General features: G+C 37.3%; 4 protein-coding genes across 5 annotated transcripts in view; 3 read left to right on the forward strand and 1 right to left on the reverse strand.

Annotated features, from left to right (window-relative positions):
• Positions 1–824: 824 nt before the first annotated feature.
• On the reverse strand, positions 825–5,607 carry LOC129577795 (pinin). Its single transcript, XM_055465387.1, has 4 exons — positions 5,295–5,607; positions 4,470–5,152; positions 1,547–1,864; positions 825–1,462 (listed from the first exon to the last, which is right to left on the reverse strand). Exons 1-4 carry the CDS (start codon positions 5,423–5,425, stop codon positions 1,320–1,322), a joined length of 1,275 nt encoding a protein of 424 aa, XP_055321362.1. The 5' UTR covers positions 5,426–5,607; the 3' UTR covers positions 825–1,319.
• Positions 5,608–5,841: 234 nt separating this feature from the next.
• LOC129577796 (tryptophan--tRNA ligase, cytoplasmic) lies at positions 5,842–10,625 on the forward strand. Its single transcript, XM_055465388.1, has 6 exons — positions 5,842–5,986; positions 6,063–6,225; positions 6,337–6,565; positions 6,881–7,063; positions 7,149–7,533; positions 7,668–10,625. Exons 2-6 carry the CDS (start codon positions 6,087–6,089, stop codon positions 7,962–7,964), a joined length of 1,233 nt encoding a protein of 410 aa, XP_055321363.1. The 5' UTR covers positions 5,842–5,986; positions 6,063–6,086; the 3' UTR covers positions 7,965–10,625.
• On the forward strand, positions 10,388–11,892 carry LOC129577797 (uncharacterized). The gene is made up of 5 exons (XM_055465390.1): positions 10,388–10,524; positions 10,615–10,984; positions 11,209–11,319; positions 11,390–11,522; positions 11,613–11,892. The coding sequence occupies exons 2-5, from the start codon at positions 10,639–10,641 to the stop codon at positions 11,791–11,793; spliced, it is 771 nt and encodes a 256-aa protein (XP_055321365.1). The 5' UTR covers positions 10,388–10,524; positions 10,615–10,638; the 3' UTR covers positions 11,794–11,892.
• Positions 11,893–12,505: 613 nt separating this feature from the next.
• The window catches only part of LOC129579349 (phosphofurin acidic cluster sorting protein 2), a 57,251-nt gene continuing 51,248 nt past the window's right edge, over positions 12,506–18,508 (forward strand). For both annotated transcript variants that reach the window (XM_055469381.1, XM_055469382.1), the window contains exon 1: positions 12,506–14,934. In XM_055469381.1, the coding sequence (XP_055325356.1) occupies positions 14,810–14,934 (125 nt within the window). In that variant the 5' untranslated portion in view covers positions 12,506–14,809. The remainder of the gene's footprint in view (positions 14,935–18,508) is intronic.

Genomic DNA, 18,508 nt, shown 5'->3' on the forward strand with positions numbered 1-18,508 from the left:
AGTCGTTGTTGTACAATTTGTAATCGCACAGTAACGAGTTTCATTGGCTGATACAGTTGTATTTGTTTTTCCATAAGTCCGGGGTCCACTGTCTTGTTGTTCTTGAGCTTGTCGTTTCGTTCACTCATTCTCTCTCCTTCTCTCCTCTTCTACTTCGGTTTTTGTCTTCGACTGCGATATTTGTTGTTGTTATGAATTTCGGGCCATGGATAAAAATGTGCATCAAAATAATAACAATAATAAAGGAAAGAGGAAAATAAAGCAATAGCAGAAACAGAGCGAGAGCCACACAATAAATAGATCTTGAGTTGGCAGGATTCGTTTGGCTTTGTTTTTAGTCGCTGGATCGTGATTTTGATCGGATTTTTGCCAAGCGAATGTATATCCTATTCATCGTTATTTCTGATTTCACTTATTTATTTATACTTTTATTCCAGTGTTTTAGTTGAATATTCGGTTTTTGTCCATATTGTTTTTACACAAAAACAATAGCGTTCGTTCGTTCAGTTTTCGTTTCATTTTTTCGGCTTTTCCTCTTTTGACTCGTCGAGCATGAAGCGTAGCGGCGACGACAGAGACGGCAATGAGGATAGCAACAGCAACAGTAGTGTAGTACCCACCAAATAACGAAGAAATCTGCCATGATTTATGGCATTTTCTCTTGTCTACTATAGCCAAATAATTACAATGTTCGACTCGTCTTTTTTTTTCTATCTTGTGTTCATTGCGTTTCTGTTGCCCATTTCGCAGAGTTCGATGGAAAATATTATCGTACTTGGTGTTGGCTGATGAGGTAAAATGAACGAAACCACTGGTGTTCAATGTATGATTGCTCTTATTTTGTGATTCAAGTTTATTTGATTTACAGCATATAAAATCAATGAGATACAGGCTAAACATTCAATGTTCAAAATTCGAACTGAAGAAGGAAATTTTATTGAATAATCAAGTTTCTATCGAAATCGGCAATCATTTTTTCTCAGCAAATGTGTGTGTGTGTGTGTTTGTATGTGTGGTTTTTCTTGTAATAATTGTTGTTGGTATCTTTGAAAATCGTAAATCGTGACTGTCGGATCCGTGCTACTCTCTGTTCTTCAGCAGAGCTCCAGTGTTGCAAAACTTTTCAATTCAAACAATTTAAATTAAATTAAACGTTATAATACGAATCGATTGAGTTATTCATGATAATTCATCAAATGGCTTAACGTGCTAAATGTTGGTATTTTTATGTTCTTTTTATCTCGTTCTTGTTTTTCGTTTGTTCCATGAAAATTGAATCTGGCTGGTTGGATTTTGTTTTTCTTTCGTTGTGTTGTCGCTCAAGTTTGGCTGGATGAACGACTTCGTTGTGGCTTTAAATCATTATTTTCCTCATTATCGGAATGTTGAACTCCCGAAACCGGTTCACTCGCTTCACTTTTCGTGAATAGCTCATCATCCTTTTCGATTTTGATGCTGACGACTGTAATAGACAAGATTTATCATTGAATTCGATTGAGTGTTTGTAAAATAGGTTTCATTTGTTTTTTTTTCTTCAAATGCTTACTTTTTTTCGAGTCGCTTTCATCATTGGTATCGGCATCATCATCGTCATCATCTTCGTTGGTACTATCATCGTGCTCCTTCCCATGGTTCAGCGATTCATCGTTGCGCTTGTTGACTGACGACTTAAAATTGTTGTGATAGTAGTCATCATTGTCCTCCGTATGATTGTTGGCCGAACTTTGTTCAAGCAACGAATTATTTTGAGCGCTATCATTATGCGAATCGTAGAATGGTTGCAGTGCTTCAGTCGCCGCTTCGAAGCGATTTACAATTTCCGCCATCTCCTCGTTAACCTCAGCACGTCGTTTTTCAATTTGTTCTAAACGCACCAACGCGAAACAGCGCCAAAGAAAGAGAGAGAGAGAGAGAGAGAGAGAGAGAGAGAAAAAAAAAAAATTAAAGTTACCAACAAAAAAAAATCGACATGAGAAAAATGTTTGAAATCAACAGAATCCTAAACGAACATGCACATGCACACCACCGCGTAGGCTAATTCATTTCGAGTCACAATCTGTTGTGGTATGGATTGGATGTCGCAATTAGATGATTTATGAATGCAGCACGGCGCATTTATTAGTAATAAATTCGAAATTCGTGGACCAACCGAGCTACAATTTAAAATTTAAATCAAACGAGTTGATTACGAGCCCCACGGAAAATGTGGTTTGCGATTAAACTAATAATCATGTTTCAATTTCCCAATTCGCACATATTGAATTAAAATTTTGAAATGAAATGAAGAGCCGAAAAAGAGCGCGCAAATATGCGAGCGAATGATAATGCGCAGTGATTGCGATATCGCTCTCAGTATCTCATAGGATAACTGAACGAGATAATTCAGCTGGCTGAGATGACGCAGCGACGCATCACCTGAGTCTGTGCGATACACATACACACAATGCGCCCAGCGGTATCCTTATACACTCAGTCCCATTTAGTGACGCGCGGCATCGAATTGTGTGTGTGTGTGTGTGTGTGTGTATCACAAAGACTCGGGCGATAGACTTGGGTGATGCGTCGCTGCGTCATCTCAGCCAGCTGAATTATCTCGTTCAGTTATCCTATGAGATGCTGAGAGCGATATCGCAAACACTGATAATGCGAGAGAACGAATGCGAGTACATCGGCATTAAAACCGGAGACGAGAAAAATGGGCAGAAGTGAGGAGAGCGAAAATCGGCGGCAAAAAAGCCAGCATCAGCTACAATTGCATTTCATTAAATTTGTATATAATTGTTATGTTTGCGCATGTATAGGTTTACGTTTGATAGAATGCCCAAATGGAATATGCACAATTTTATTTGCAATAACCATCCGCAACTGGATGCCGGTGCATTTTGCATGCAAACAGCCGACGATCGGTACGTTGGTCAAGCGGCTGTTTGTTAACTCCCTCAAATAGATACGCCATTTTCGGCAAGCGTAGACAACAACACATTGCCACTGAACAATGCAACACGCGAAATGAATGAATAAACAACAAAATTGCACTGAGTATAGTCGTGCAAATGAAACTATTTGCAAATGTGCGGATCGTTGCAAATGATGCACATGATTATCTATCTACATCATCGTTTATGTAGATAATGTAAAATGGCATTTCATTCATTGGCCTGCACATTGCTCAACAGCTAAGTGTTTTTTATTATTTACATATTTGGCCGATTGTCTGTTTTGGTGTTTCGCGTATCGGGGATGCGCTTTTTTGTGCGCTTTCATTTCACAGCAGGCGTTAGAAAATCGGCCCGGATCGACGAGAGAAAGGTGTGCGTGGTAGTGGCTAGTGTCATCGGGTATGGAGCGTTTTCGTTTTGGAATATAATTCGAATAATTCACCGCTCCAATCGAATTGGGGATATTCACGAGTTGCTGGCAAGGCGCTCTTTGCAAATGCATTGTGTTTATATTGCACATGCAAGCGAGGCACACGGCATATATGCACAGCTGCGTATTTTCACAACCATGTACGGTGCAAGTGAATATGGTGTTGTTTGCTAATTAAATGAAAAGTTCCCCAAAAAAGAGAGAGAGAGAGAGAGAGAGAGAGAGAGAGAGAGAGAGAGAGCGAGTGTGAGCTAATTTCTCCAAAATGCAAATTGAGCATCTATTTTAAAATATTCAGATTCAGTAGATATGAAGCCGTTGGCTGTGAGCAGTGTTCCAATGTCAATTTTTTTTCGCTATCCTTGACACATTGTTCATGGTGGAGCTGCTGTTCGTGCGTATGAATATGCACATGAAGAATAGCCCGATTATATATCAAATTTCCGAGGATGAGAACAAAAATGTGCCGTACGACGCAAACACATACTCAACGAAGCAGTGGGGTACATTGTTTTCTGCTCGCGACTATCTGTCAATTCGTCAAAAAGTAATATGTTTGTACTTGTTCGGAATGCGGTTCGCTATTATGAAACCGAGCGTTCGCTAAATATTGACTCAACAATTGCAAACTCAGTCAAATTCATGACCTGTTTTATTGCGAAAATATGTTCGAATATTTAATTGAAATTGGAGAATATTTGTCGTTGCCAAAAGTTCTAAATATTTTGAGCATCGCTCATATCATGTGCGCTACATTGAAAAACCGCTACTTACTGTCCTCTGTTCTCGACGCTCGGCATCGATATACATTTTACATACAGTAGCTGTGCGGTGTGAATGCAATTTAATATTCAACGTTTCGCAGTGAATAAACAAAATGGAAAATCGACCCAAAAAAAAGATAATGTCATTCGCTCCATCTCATTAAGAGTTGATTTACGATCAACGTATTTCGTGTGGCTGTATCTAACACTTTACATTCCATACATCCAACAATTTGTCCCGAAAATCCCATCGGCCACACATACACAACATACACGCGCCCACACCAATGTGAACGACGCGGGTATAAATCGCTCCCACAAAATTGTGTCACTTACTTTCAATATCACGTTTGCATTCTTCCAACTTGCGTTCGGTTCGTTTGTCCAAAACCTTTGGAAGATAGTAGATGCGTGGCTTGGTTTTTGTTCGAATGAAATTCATGAGCGGCTTCTTCGATTCTTCCCATGTTCCAAACTCTTTCATCAAATTCATTTTACTCTCCAACATTTTGATTTCCATTTGTTGTCGCTTTCGATTGTTGTACAGATTTTGTCGCTCTTTTTTCATGATTTCACGCTCTTGATTCTGTTGATCTTCCAGTTTCTTTTCGATTTGTGCCTTTTTCTGTTCCTTTTGCTTGAGACGCGACTCTTCCTGGCAAAATTTCTGCAATGTACCCAACAACGAGCCAAACATTCGACGATTACGAGCCCGACTGGCCGGATCACTGCCCTGCGCTTCAACAATTTCTTCTTTGGTCGGCAGCTCACGAATTATGCGCGAATTCAATTTCGGTTTGACATCATCGTCCCGACCACCACTAGCCGGCGGTCCCGACAAACGGCTGAACACTGACTTTGTTTCCGGTTTACGTTTAGCCGGCGGTGAAACATCTCTGTCTCTATCCCGATCACGATCTCTATCGCGTGTGTTTAATCGATTTCTTGAGTCCAATTGTGAACCGTATTCATTACGGTCTCGGTCGGAACGTCTATCTAGTGGACGCTTACGGTCACCTCTAAACAATATGTCCATTGAACCAACGAAGAATAAAAAAAACATGTGTTTGCAAATCACAAAATGATAAAAGAGCAAAATGTTACAAATTTATGTGAGCATTGTGAAAAAAACGAAACAAAAATCGCATTCGATGAACTAACCTCAATTGATCGGGTGGCTCTCGGCCACTGATTCGCCTAATATTGTCATTCAAACCTTTTAGAGTTGATTTTGCTTTGTCCAGCTCCTCTTGCAGCACATCAAAACTAACGTTTATCACCTCGGTGCCCATTGTTTCAGATAAATTGACCGTTGCCAACTGTCGCAAATCACTTTGATGCACTTTTGTTTATAGTTTGAATGGTAAAATAATGTAATGTTCCCCCACAAAAAGAAATGCTTCAATGAATGGGAAATATTATGTCAATAATCCATTGAAATAAAACCTGAACATAAATACCCGACAATGGGTGTGAAGTGAGTTGCGATTGCAACGCTTCCATAATGTGATTCACATGAAGTAATGTCAGTTGAATGTGTTTGCTTTACCGGCATATTATATTTGTTCCACATTTTGCCGCATTCTTTGTACTTTTCGCATTTTCAAATAAAAATATCGCATTTAATTTATAAATCAAATCAATTTTTTCGCCAATATCTTTTATGTTGATTGAATAAAATGAAAGCGCTAACTTTGGCTAGTGAAGCTCGCGGTGAAAAGAGTAATGGGCGTCGTCATCGAATGTTTATTGTGAATGAGCCAACAGGGTACGTCATTTTGGGATTTAAATGCGGTATACTCATGTGTCAGATACTGTCGAAAAACGTGTGAATAGCATAAACGCTTGCAAAAGTACGATAACCACAGAGCCACGAACCGTGTTCGTATTGTTTTGACTATAATTAGTTGTTTTTTTTCTTCTTTATAGTCTTTACTAACGAGTATTAGAAAGATGGGTGATAGTGTTGATAACAATACAGCCGCAGAGACTGCAATCGATGCACTCAAACTAGAGGAGAAGGATGATTTTGTTGATCCATGGAATGTAGAAAGTCAATCTGATACCGGCATTGATTATGACAAATTGATACGTAAGCATTTTCATACACAATTAACTACCCTCTGTTAACTATTTGGCTTGACACTGTGGAACATTCATCATAATTGAATTACAAATTTGTTCATTTTGTATACAATTACAGACCGTTTTGGGAGCACAAAATTGGATGATGCAATCATCCAAAGATTTGAGCAAGTGATTGGCAAACCCGTTCATCATTTTATCCGTCGTGGGATATTCTTTTCACACCGTGATTTGCACACAATTTTAAGATTAAAAGAAGAAGGGAAACCGTTCTATTTGTACACGGGACGAGGACCGTCTTCGGGTTCATTGCATTTAGGTCATTTGATCCCCTTCCTTCTCACAAAGTAATTTCACTTCATTTCTTGAGTTCTTTTAAAAAAAAATCATTTCAAACCAGTAAATACACACAGATAACATAATATCTGTTCCAAAGCGTTCCCAATTAGCTGCACCTAGTTCCAATTTGTGACTCATTCACCACGAACAATTCGTAATCTCTTTGAATTTTTGGTCAGTATTTCTACGAATTTTTCTTGGAAAATGAATCACAAATTCGAAACAGTAGCTGCAGCTTATTAGGAGATAACGCTTAGGAACAGACATTATGTTAGCTGTGTATATTCGCTGGGATGAATTACTAATTTTGATTGCATTTGCAGATGGTTGCAGGAAACATTGAATGTGCCTCTTGTTATCCAGTTGACTGACGATGAGAAAACATTATGGAAAGACTTAAAAATTGAAGAAGCAATGAAATTGGCGAGAGAAAATGCCAAAGATATCATTGCCGTTGGCTTTGACGTCAATAAAACATTTATCTTTTCCGATTTGGACTTTGTGGGGTATGTCAAAACCATTTATTTGCTATGAAGAAAAAAAAACGGCCGTATTTACAGAATTTCCCATTTTTTTTGTTTTTAATTTCAGGAAATGTCCAGCCTTCTACCAGAATATGATTCGCATCCAAAAGTGTGTAACATTCAATCAAGTGAAGGGCATATTTGGATTTGGTGATTCGGATCCCATTGGCAAGATTGCATTTCCGGCGGTTCAAGCGGCTCCAGCATTTTCATCCACGTTTCCATTCATTTTCGGCGATAAAAAGATGCATTGCTTGATTCCATGCGCAATCGATCAAGATCCATATTTCCGGATGACAAGAGATGTGGCACCGCGTCTTGGTTTCCCGAAACCAGCTCTTATTCACTCGACATTTTTCCCGGCATTGCAAGGTGCCAAAACGAAAATGTCGGCCAGTGATAACAATTCAGCAGTATTTTTAACCGATACGCCGAAACAAATTAAAACCAAGGTAAATGGGCACCATCAGAATAATGTTCATAGAAAAACTTTTTTCAAATCATTCGTCTATCTTTAATCGTTTCATCTTCATTAACTAAACCTGAAATTGAACCTGAAAATATTTCCTTTTTTTTTGCTCAACAGATCAACAAGCATGCATTCTCTGGCGGTCAACAAACCGTCGAAGAGCATCGAGCCAAGGGTGGCAATACAAATGTCGACGTATCATTTCAACTGTTGCAATTCTTTTTGCCCGATGACGATGAATTGGAGCGGATTCGCGTCGCATACACAAAAGGTGAAATGCTGAGCGGTGAACTCAAAGCGAAAGCAATAGAAACGTTGCAACCAATTGTAGCCGAGCATCAGGCAAATCGTAAATTGGCTACCGACGATGTGCTCGACCAATTTATGGCGCTCAGACAATTGAAATTCGATTAACGAATCAAAACAAATTTATGATCGATTGTAATAAAAATCCTATTTATTATAAAATTAGTTCCTTTTTTTCTACATCTTACAATTAAACTAATTTTGCATTGTCACAATGCAGCACTGGCCTCATTCAAATTGCATTTCGATTACTGGTGAATGGTTTGACAGAACAAAATATTAAGAATAAAACGAATGATTCACGTAAACATGAGTTGAATTTCACATTTGGAAGACGAAAAGAGAACGAATTGAGAATATATTCTCGTTTCCTGTCTTGCCTTTGTTTCGAGTCCATCAACATTAGCAACCGTTTTCAATTGGACAATAAAACCGATTAGTGTGCTTTGCATACACGCATTGAATGTTCGCTCTCCTCGGATGTTTGTTCGGCTGTAACAATAACATTTCGAAAAAGTGAAAAATGAAAACTCCTAATTTTATTTGTTCAAACCAAATAAAATTGAATGCACTGGATGAATGTAAATGCAAGAGAAAGAGAGAGAGAGAGAAAAATTGGATTGAGTAATGTTTGTCGATTTTCTTTCGCCCTCAAAATGTAATATTTAATAAAATATCATATAATCAGTGTACGATATGGAACTGCGTTCAATGCAACGACGACGACGACACTATCGATGATGAACGAACCAAAAAGGGAAGAAAACAATGCAACAAACGAGAAAAAAATGAAGAAGAAAAAAAAACAGTGTCAACAGTAGTAAGTAGCGAGAGTGTGCCAGCTTTTGTTTTCCTTTCAGGTCTTTTGTTTCTTCGTTTCTCTATTTCATTTTTCTTGGGATTTGATATATATTCTTTTATTTGTTATCCATGCGTCCGTCGGTCGACCGCGGTGTTATTTTTGTTTTTGTTTATGTTTTTCGGTTTTGTTGGCGACAAATGAAATTGCATTGTTATTTATTTCTTGTACTTCCGTGTGGTGACACTTTCGCTGGCGATACATCAAAAACGCACGAAACTATTGAGAAATCGAACAAAAACAGCAGCCAATTTGATCAAAAATTTCGTTTTCTTCTTTTACGCCTACCACAAAACTTATCTTCTACTATCAATATTCATTTCTTTGAATTGTAAAAGATCGCACACGTTAAACATTCCTGCAAATGTCCAAAATGATGAATATTCCTCATAAACTGAAACTGTACACAAACGTCGCGTGTTCTAATGAACACCGATAACAACAGAAAACAACAACAAAAAAACCAAGTATTTTTCTTTCTGTTGTTGACAACATTACAGAAATTTCTTGAATTTATTATATGAATAACAAATTTATCGATACGACACTTTGGAATCGACGACGTTTGCGTTCGATGAAAAACGAAATTGGATCGAAGCGACAGCGAATCGAATGAAAACAATCGAACAATAAAACATTTTTGAATCTGTAATGAAACTGAAGAAAAGGTGAGCAAATAGCCGGTTGAATATAGCGAGCGAGAAGAGGAGAGAAAAAAGAGTGAGTGAGTGAGTGAGAGAAGGGATAGAGAGAAGAAAAAATGATTCATGAAAAACACTTGTGTTGACACAACGCCAAAATACACATTACCCTATTCAATTATTATTATTTTCTAGGGAATGTGTTGAAATCTACGTTAATCGCTTTTCGAAGAGAGCGAGTGCCCGATTTTCGCGACCAACCTTCAATCTCAATGCTTCGGTATATAAAGATTTCAATCAAATTATTGCTCTAAACATTTGCTTGTTTGTTTTGCTCATTCTCATTAATGTGACCATTATTGATATTTTATCATCATTTTTCTTTCTTCTTTCGAAATTCCACATCGATTGCGAACATTCGATGTGTTTTTCTGCATTTCCATGAAATGAATTTCCAATAATAATTGAATCCATCCTATCAACCGTTGATCGCGATCGACGTTCTCTCACTCTTGACGATTCGTTGGAGCGCTCGGTCGATCATGTGCGCGCGTGCGCTCGCACATACACCTGATCGTATTCTTGAAACACAACGTAACGGTGGGTAGGACAAAGAATTGCCCTGATACAGTTTTTCAAAATAAGAGAATCTTATTGGTTCATAATGATGAACGTTACTCAACGGCCGAATACACGCTCAATCGTGTTTCACATCCGTGCAGCGAGATGAAAAACAGATGTGGCGGGCTGCCACTAAAGCACATACGCACACACACAGTCATCATCACTCACCGAGACAGAGACGCTGTCGAATCGACAGGTTGGTGGTAGATGAACATACAGTATCAAGATAAACGAAACAGAAACGGATGACGAAAAGACACAAACAGTAGAAAGAAAGAAAAGAAAGAAAAGAAAAAACAGCATACAGAATATTGAGAGTGTGAAACTCATTTGAAATAAAATTTCGAAAGAAAAAAAATGAAACCATTTCACAAAGTTCCATCGACAGAAACATACAAAGCTGCAACAAGTGTGCGCGCGACAAACAATTAAACAATTCCCTTCGAATCAATAGTAACAGTTTTGAAAATAGTGCGAAGTTAAATATTGACAGCAATCGAATTCGTCGATTCTGATTTGTGAGCTGATTGAGACAATTTTGATTGTACGTTTAAGTGAACGGCATTTTTTTTTTCCATTTGTACAATTGAATGTTGTGTGGTCACACGTGAACTTGTCGTTTTTTTTTTCGAAGGGAAAAATAAATCAATTCGCTTCAATGACCAGTACAATTCATCATCCGGTTGCAATACCATCGCGTGGTTTGATCATTTGTGAAATGGAAGAAGAGTCGAACGAACCGAAAACGATTCTTGAAATTGGCGGAGTTAGTCGGCCTAAACCAACGTACATTCTACCACCGCCACGAGCACATGCATTGCCACCGGCAATAAATAATCAACCGTATTTAAGCCATTGGAAGGCTCAACATGACATTGTGTCGCCACCATATCCAGCTTTCACGGAATTCCAAGAACAACGAATCGTTCGCATATCAAATACCAACTGGACCGGACACACCGATAAAATATCCGTCTCCGGAACATCAGCATTTACAATTACAGGTTACATTTTTACACATCCTTTCAATTCAGCCATGTTTTTTTTATTCAAACATGATGAATTTCGTGCGGGTCTTCCCTCTGTTCACACTTTCGATGACGTGTTTCGTATCAATCGAATATGTTTTGAATGAATTCTCATACAAAATATTCGGTGTTCTTTGAACACTGCTCAAGTTATCGAAGACTGATTCATTTTTGTTTTGTTCATTTTTACTGTGTCACAGAAACTGCCTCTGAAAATTATAGCCCGAGAGCATTGAAAAATCCACATATTGCATCGTCACTGCAATCAACATCACCGTATCAGAAGAATGAGCCAATCGTTGACTCGATCGGTAAAAATGGACTTTGTTGTTTAAAAATCCAAGTAGACATTGACTTTACCGTTTGGTTCAACATTTTCAGAATATAAAAAAACCGCTTGTGATCGAGAGCGAACGAGAATGCGTGACATGAATCGAGCCTTTGATTTACTGCGTGCTAAATTGCCAATTTCGAAGCCGTCTGGAAAAAAGTATTCAAAAATCGAATGTCTTAGGTGAGTTATTCATTGATGAGAATTTGATTCAAAATGATCGCGTGCGAACGGGTTTGGTCATCGACTAAAGTTTTTGTCTCTTTTTTTCAGAATTGCAATCAGCTACATTCGTCACTTGCAAAGCACATTGGAATATACACAGGATCCGAATCAAGAGCCAATAGCCACATACGAGAGCAATTATCCAGATTTGCATGCGCACGTATGGAAAACGCACGGCCATGTTCAACAGCATTTATCGGCACCATCCAACAATTATTATACATCCTAAAAAAAATACAATCGACTCTGTCAATCATTTCATACGACTCTTTTCTAAAAAACCAAAATAAAAAGAATATTTCGATTCTTCCAAAGAATAAAACGATCATTTTCGAAGTTTTTCCGTTTGAAGTGCACGAAATTACGTATCTTATCTTAAGCTCTTGTCGATGCAAAAGTTCTCTTATTAGAGCTTTCAAGTGAGTGCAGCGAAAAAAAATGCGTAAAATGTTTCCATTGGAAAAATACACTAAAAAGACTGGTTTGCTCAAACGTGGCGAGATTGAGGAATCGATGCATTTTGTTTGAATGTAAACAGCGACAGTCTGGACAATGTGCAACATGTTTTTAGTATTTTGAATTCTTATTTTCAGTTCATTCAAACTGGACTTATCGTATAAGGATTGAGGAGAAGAAAAAAAAAGATGGAAATCAAACAGCGCCATCTGTTGGGCTGCTTTAATAAAATTCCGCTTTATTGAGGCGATAATTCCGCGCCCAACTTTTGTTTGGCTAGTGCTGCCATTGTGTGCACGAATGTCAAGGGCCATTATGGCATCGGGAAACACTTTTTCAATGCTATGTGAATAGTTCCAATAGCATCGCACAGAAAATGTGTGAATGATACAATACACAATATGAAAGAAAAACAACATACAACCAATCCCAACACAATGACAGCTACCGAAATGCTGAACCGCTCCGAATATACATTCAGTAGATGTGCGACACTCGTCGAATAAACACAATATTTCCTTTCTGTTGACTGACTCAAACATATACATCGGCGCACAAATTAAAATTGCCAGAAGAAAGAGAAAGAAAAAAATCAAACGTATAATCTATATATATATATATATATAAAGAAGAAAATATTGTGATCAATGTAAAAATTATTGTGCGAATCGAGGCATAGAAATGGGAAAGAGGCCAAAATCAGCATCGTCTCCCTGAATTCCGACTATTGAAACGCAATCAATACAGAACCATTTTATTGAATCGAAATCGTGAATACGATGTCAAAGTGTGATAAATAACAATATTTATGGCAAGAGCAAGAATGAGAACGAGAGACAGAGCGAGAGATATAAATAAGTGCGTGCATAAAAAAGATTCATCTGTGCAACAAACACACAAACATTGAAGCGAGTAAGATAGAGAGAGAGTGTGAAAGAAAGAAAAAAAAAACGTATTGTGAACCAGTGATCTGAGCGGCTGATTGATATCCTTGTCGCCGATTTCCAATTAAAAAGATGAATTTTCGGTTTTGTTGTTATTTAAAATAAATGTTCCATTTCTACACACTTTATCATCAACATCTCTGTGGCTCGCTTCTTCTCATTTTTTTTTTTGGGCAATTGTTCGCATTGGCTGGCGTAGAGTGAGCGTGTGTCGTTGATGCGCGAGTAAAAGTGGATGTGAGTGTGTCTATGTATGTATGTGTGTAACAAAGAGCATAAACGAAACGGGTGCGCGAGTTTGATTACATTTGCTTCTTCTTTTTCAATATTTTCTCTGTGTTTTTTTTTCACTCCTTCGTTTATTGTCGTATACATATTCATGTACTTGTGTGTACATGGCAATGCGTTTTGTGTCGTTGGCTCTTAATTCTCAATTAGATTTCATATTGCTATAAATCTGAACCGTGTTGAATAAAAAAAAAAACGAAACGAACAAGAGAACTAAAGGTGAAAAGCAAAAAACAAAATTAGAGCTGCACTGATTCACAGCAGAAGTTCGATACCACAAAAGAAATAGCTTAAAAGCAAAAAATCAAAAACAACATTTCATGTTTGTTTGTGCGTGTTTTCTGATGGCAGCGGACATTTATTTGCAACACTCTGCTCGTAATCACAAAAATGTGTGTCTGATCGAAGCTGGCCAAGAGCATCGTACGCGCGCACACAAACAAACACAAATGCAAGCAATCTGATTACGTTGTGGCTGAAATGAAAAATGACATGAAATCATACACACTCACACACACAATATAGCACACTGTAAACAACAACCCCTGCCCGAAATAGAAAAAATAAACAAACACGCACACACAGTGTGTGCTGAAGAACCTGGACACTACAGTGTGTGTGACAGAGTGAGTGAGTTAGAGACAGAGGGAGAGTGAAACAAAGTATCATCAAAAGTAGTGGTAATAATTGTGAACGACTATAGTTAACATACAGTACTAGTGTGATATTATTTGCTGATTGCATTGGTAGTTTGCGCGTTGCGTCGTGCAATGCCAATTAAAGAGAACGCATAAGCCAAAGGCGAAAAACAGCAGAAAGAGAAAGAGAGTGAAGAGAAAAGAAGAAAAAATAAAAACACACACACACACAAGACATTGCCAACATTGACACCAAACGAGAGTAAAATGCTACATTGCAATCGAGAACGGTGGACGTCGATTTAAAAGTTCATTCTTGAATTTCGCTGACAGTGCATCATCTACGGAAAGTACTGCTACAGAGAGAGAGAGAGAGAGAGAGAGAGAGAGAGAGAAACCAGCTGAGCAACAATACACACCCACACAAACATCACGGGTGAAAGAGAAAGATAGAGAGAAAATAAAATTAATAAAAGAAAAACGCAAACTCAATCGAAATCAATCGGAATCGACATGACATAGTGTGAAATCTTTTATCTCACCCGTCTACAAAAATAAATGCTGTCCTTTTGTGTGTGCAATATTATATCACATTATCGTTGTCATCAACAATATCACATACAATTCGATTTCGATCCGAGCAATTTGTGATCTGTGCAATCGTAACACAAAAATTTGTAAAGAGTTGTTTGTTATCAACATTCGGTCGGAATATGTTGTGTTCTATGTGTGTTGTTTTATCTACATTTAGATCATCAATGCAAAAAAACAACACGAAATAACATTGACTAAAAAAGTAAAGAAAAAAAATTAATTAACAATAAACAAACGAAGAAATCTTGGAAACAAAACAAAAACCAAGTAACCAAAGTTTGAAATAAAAAAAAAAAAAAGAATTCATCAACAACAACTAAAAAAAATGTCGAAGGTATTAGCAGAGAAACCGACACGGTTGGAGCGTCTAACCAACATGAATAAACCAGTTCCAATGAAATTGTTCGCTGCGTGGGAAGTGGATAGGACACCATCAGATTGTATACCAAGGTGAGCAAAAAAAACATTAAATCTCTCTTTTCTCGTGTTTGTCATGTGTTCACTTCAATTCATATTCGAAAATGCATTTCGATACCGCCACCGCCGTTGCGTCGTGCTAAAATGTGTCGCGTTCGGCCATATACATAGCAAAAGGTTGATTCGAATTATTTCCGGAATTTTTAACCGGAATTGCACCTCAATACAGTACAGCACATACAAAGCATTCAAAATCATCCACATGTATTTTGTTTTTGGATTTGCATTTGGCTAACAGCAATTCTATCGAATTCGGATTTAAATTTTTTTATTTGCCGAATGAACGAACGTGATTTCAACAATGAAAACATATATCGTAAAGCAATACACAACAACGAAAAAAAAAACCAAATGTATATAAACAATACATCCGTCTCCCGTACACAGCAACGATAAATGTACGTGCCCGTCATTTGTGTTCTTGCACGTACTTGCGTGAACATAATGCCCATCAATTCGACGAAGCACATATAGTAGTCTCTCGAAATATGTGAATGAATGTGTAAAAATGTGTTCGAAGTATAATTTCATTGAGCTAAACTAATTTCATGTAGTAAACCATAAATTCTTTCCTCTTCTTCTTGCTTCTTTCTTCTCATTTTTCTTCGTCAAGTGCCAAATAGCCAATTCGCGCTAGCGTTTGGTGTACTTTCGTCTCACACGGTTGCAAAGAGACCAAATATAATCCAAATATCCAACTTGTTTCTTTCGTATGAATGTTTATGAAATTGAAATTAATAATGTTTATCCGTTCAACGGATCTGTGCCTATAGATTTTCGCCCGAGCAAATAAAAACACGACACAATTTCAATTGTTGATCGTAAATTATTAAATATTTTTTTTGTGAATAAATAAATACACTCTCTATTATTATAGTTTATTAATAATTTTGATAAAAAATGCATAGGCTTTACTACTTCGATTGCCCACCAATTTTAATTCATGCCGTGTTTCACAACATTTGTTCATTTGTTCGGGCAGCCCATTAATTACATCCGCACATTGAATTGTCCGTTGTTTATAACTCATTCATATTCAAAATTATCTCAATAAATGTGATTGAATTGGTTCATAAATGAGTAAATGGAGCTATATTTCGACTGTTTCGAATTTATTATTGTTCTGGCGGCGACCAATATTCCACCACACATCAAAAATATCAACGCAATAAATTCGCCGTCGTAATATGATTTGGGGAAGCGGTTTTGGTTATTGTACTTTGTACACAATTCTAATTTGTGCTCTATAGGCCACATACACAAACATATACAGTTATTGCGAAAATTCATTTGAACCGCAAATTTGACGAATGAATGTGAATAATAAATGATTAGCTTGTTGCTAGCAGCAACTACACACACATCACATGTATTGCCGATGACGATGATTATTCCGGGAGATTGTGATCAATTTATGTCTCTCACTCTCATCTGTGTGTTGTTGTGTGATGCATCTCAATCGTTTGTCAGTGTCTCAAGACCGTAAACTGTCACTCTCTATATATATGTATCATTCGCAAAATTCCAATTTTCTCAAATTAAACCCATCATCAAATTGGTTGTGTTACTATGGAACTCACTGCTTCACATTCCAAAACCGAAAACCACGAAGTGAGGAGTAGCATTTTCAAAATGATTCAAAAAAAGTCACTTCACTACTCCACTCGTTCCGTTTGATGCGACCCATTAGAGAATTCGTTAAAATGTAATGTTTATGTTGTCGCCCGAATGTTTCATGCAAAATATTTGATTGAAACGGGAAATTATGTAAGTTCTTGGCTTCCATCCATAAGTAGTCGTTTTATCGTGAATTGCATCGCCCAACATCTCAACCTCTTGAATCGACACTAAGTTTAATTGAGTCGTTTGTCGGTTTTCCGACGCTTTTGAAAACAAAATATTAACAGTGTTCGCGTAATATGCCACATGTTGAAACGTATCACATGAAACAAGCAAAGAAAAGAAAACCTCTACCAAGATTCCACATGTAAAATACTCCTTTGCCCTGTTGAGTGGTCTTTTGACTCATTCAAATGGTTTCTAATGCCTGCTCCGTGAGCGAACAATACGCTACGTAGGCAATTACATTCATAATGATTTCTATTCGAATTGTACATGCGAGTCTTCATATTTAATGCGGTTCAAATGTGATACGTGTAACAGGCGACTCGCTAGAGATTAATTTTCAATGTCATCGGTGTCGTTGGCTTTTCAACATTCTTTTCTCTTTCATTTGGATTTTTTTCCGTCGTTTTTTTTTATTTTGTCCGATCGGTTCGATTTTCGTTATGTCAATTGCAATTTGGTCAAGTGGTTTAATCGCATTTAAAGCTAATTGAAATAAATTGAGATCCAATTCGGACAAAATAATTAATTGAAACGCCAAATCACATGTAATTCGTGTATATACTGGCCAGTATATTTGATAAGCAATTTCAGAAAGTTTCATTGAGATCCCGAACGAATTCCAAATGATTCTCTCTCTCTCTCAATGGATTGGCCTCCGGGCACTGTTGGATTGATTTCAATTCCAAAAGTAGAACATATCGTCATGTCGAAATGATACGTTTGAGTTTGAGTCATGAACGCAATCAACAGCCATTATTTAGACACGACGATGTATTCTAATTCTGAATAGAAAATAAATAGAAAAAAAGAAGAGAAAAGGAAAAGAGAAATGGTCGGAATAGATTGGTTAACTGAACTGGCAATTTTATCGTTTCATTTGAATGCTTCGAATTCACTTGAAGTTTAATGTGTTTTGTGTTCCATATTTCAAATGCAATTAAAATAAAAGATTTGGTGCTAGAGAATGAGAGAGAGAGTTTCTTTTCTTCGTTTTTTGCACGTCGAATCAGAAGGTTTCATTCGTGCACTCAAGGAAGCACATAATGAATGATTATACCATAATTTGTTTACAGCTCAGCAATAAACTTGGAGTTTTAATCGTTTGGCATGAATTAAAGACTGTGGTTTTTCTGTGAACTAGACTCGGCATACACAGCACATATTGCATATTTGCGAGCGGTTTGTTGAAAGCTGAAAATAATTCGTTTACATACATACGTATGTGAGCACGATATTGATTAACCTGTAACATCTGAGTGAAATTTTGCAATAAAAATCAAACCAATAAAAATCTAATTCGATTCTTTTTTTTGTTCTTTTCGAGAAGGCTTTGTATTTCTTCGTTCGTTTTCTCGTTGCTTCTTTCCATTTTATTTTCTCAGAAATTCGATTCGATAATTTCACCAGAAGCCTTGCTTTCTTTGATTTTCTGCTGTTGCTTTTGTTGCCCCGCTGTTATTATTGTAGAATGTGTGCCGTGGCGAACGCGGACTCAAACTAGCATTAAAACACAAAAATTATATACAAATAAATCGATGCATACATGAGCGCGATTCGGCTCCGATAGCTTAATGAACAAGGTTAAAGTGTTCGTGCCGAAACGAATTTTCCAATGCACTTTTTTCACTCTTCTCGATTGTTGTTGTTGTTGTTGGTTCAGTTTTTCTCCCTCTTTCATTTTCTCGCTCACTCTTTTTTT

This window comes from Sitodiplosis mosellana, unplaced genomic scaffold (assembly GCF_009176505.1).
Source record: "Sitodiplosis mosellana isolate CC-2019 unplaced genomic scaffold, AAFC_SMos_1.0 Smas_scaffold_6226, whole genome shotgun sequence".
Classification (NCBI taxonomy): domain Eukaryota; kingdom Metazoa; phylum Arthropoda; class Insecta; order Diptera; family Cecidomyiidae; genus Sitodiplosis; species Sitodiplosis mosellana.

Bases quoted from the DNA above. Each gene is read 5' to 3' on its own strand.
- LOC129577795 (XM_055465387.1), bottom strand. From the start codon at position 5,425: ATGGGCACCGAGGTGATAAACGTTAGTTTTGATGTGCTGCAAGAGGAG. The intron at 5,153-5,294 runs GTTAGTTCATCG...CATATTGTTTAG, and splicing joins GAGCCACCCGATCAATTGAG to AGGTGACCGTAAGCGTCCAC. The intron at 1,865-4,469 runs GTAAGTGACACA...TGGTGCGTTTAG, and splicing joins ATGCAAACGTGATATTGAAA to AACAAATTGAAAAACGACGT.
- LOC129577796 (XM_055465388.1), top strand. From the start codon at position 6,087: ATGGGTGATAGTGTTGATAACAATACAGCCGCAGAGACTGCAATCGAT. The intron at 6,566-6,880 runs GTAATTTCACTT...TTGCATTTGCAG, and splicing joins ATCCCCTTCCTTCTCACAAA to ATGGTTGCAGGAAACATTGA. The intron at 7,534-7,667 runs GTAAATGGGCAC...TTTGCTCAACAG, and splicing joins CGAAACAAATTAAAACCAAG to ATCAACAAGCATGCATTCTC.
- LOC129577797 (XM_055465390.1), top strand. From the start codon at position 10,639: ATGACCAGTACAATTCATCATCCGGTTGCAATACCATCGCGTGGTTTG. The intron at 10,985-11,208 runs GTTACATTTTTA...ACTGTGTCACAG, and splicing joins ATCAGCATTTACAATTACAG to AAACTGCCTCTGAAAATTAT. The intron at 11,523-11,612 runs GTGAGTTATTCA...TCTTTTTTTCAG, and splicing joins TCAAAAATCGAATGTCTTAG to AATTGCAATCAGCTACATTC.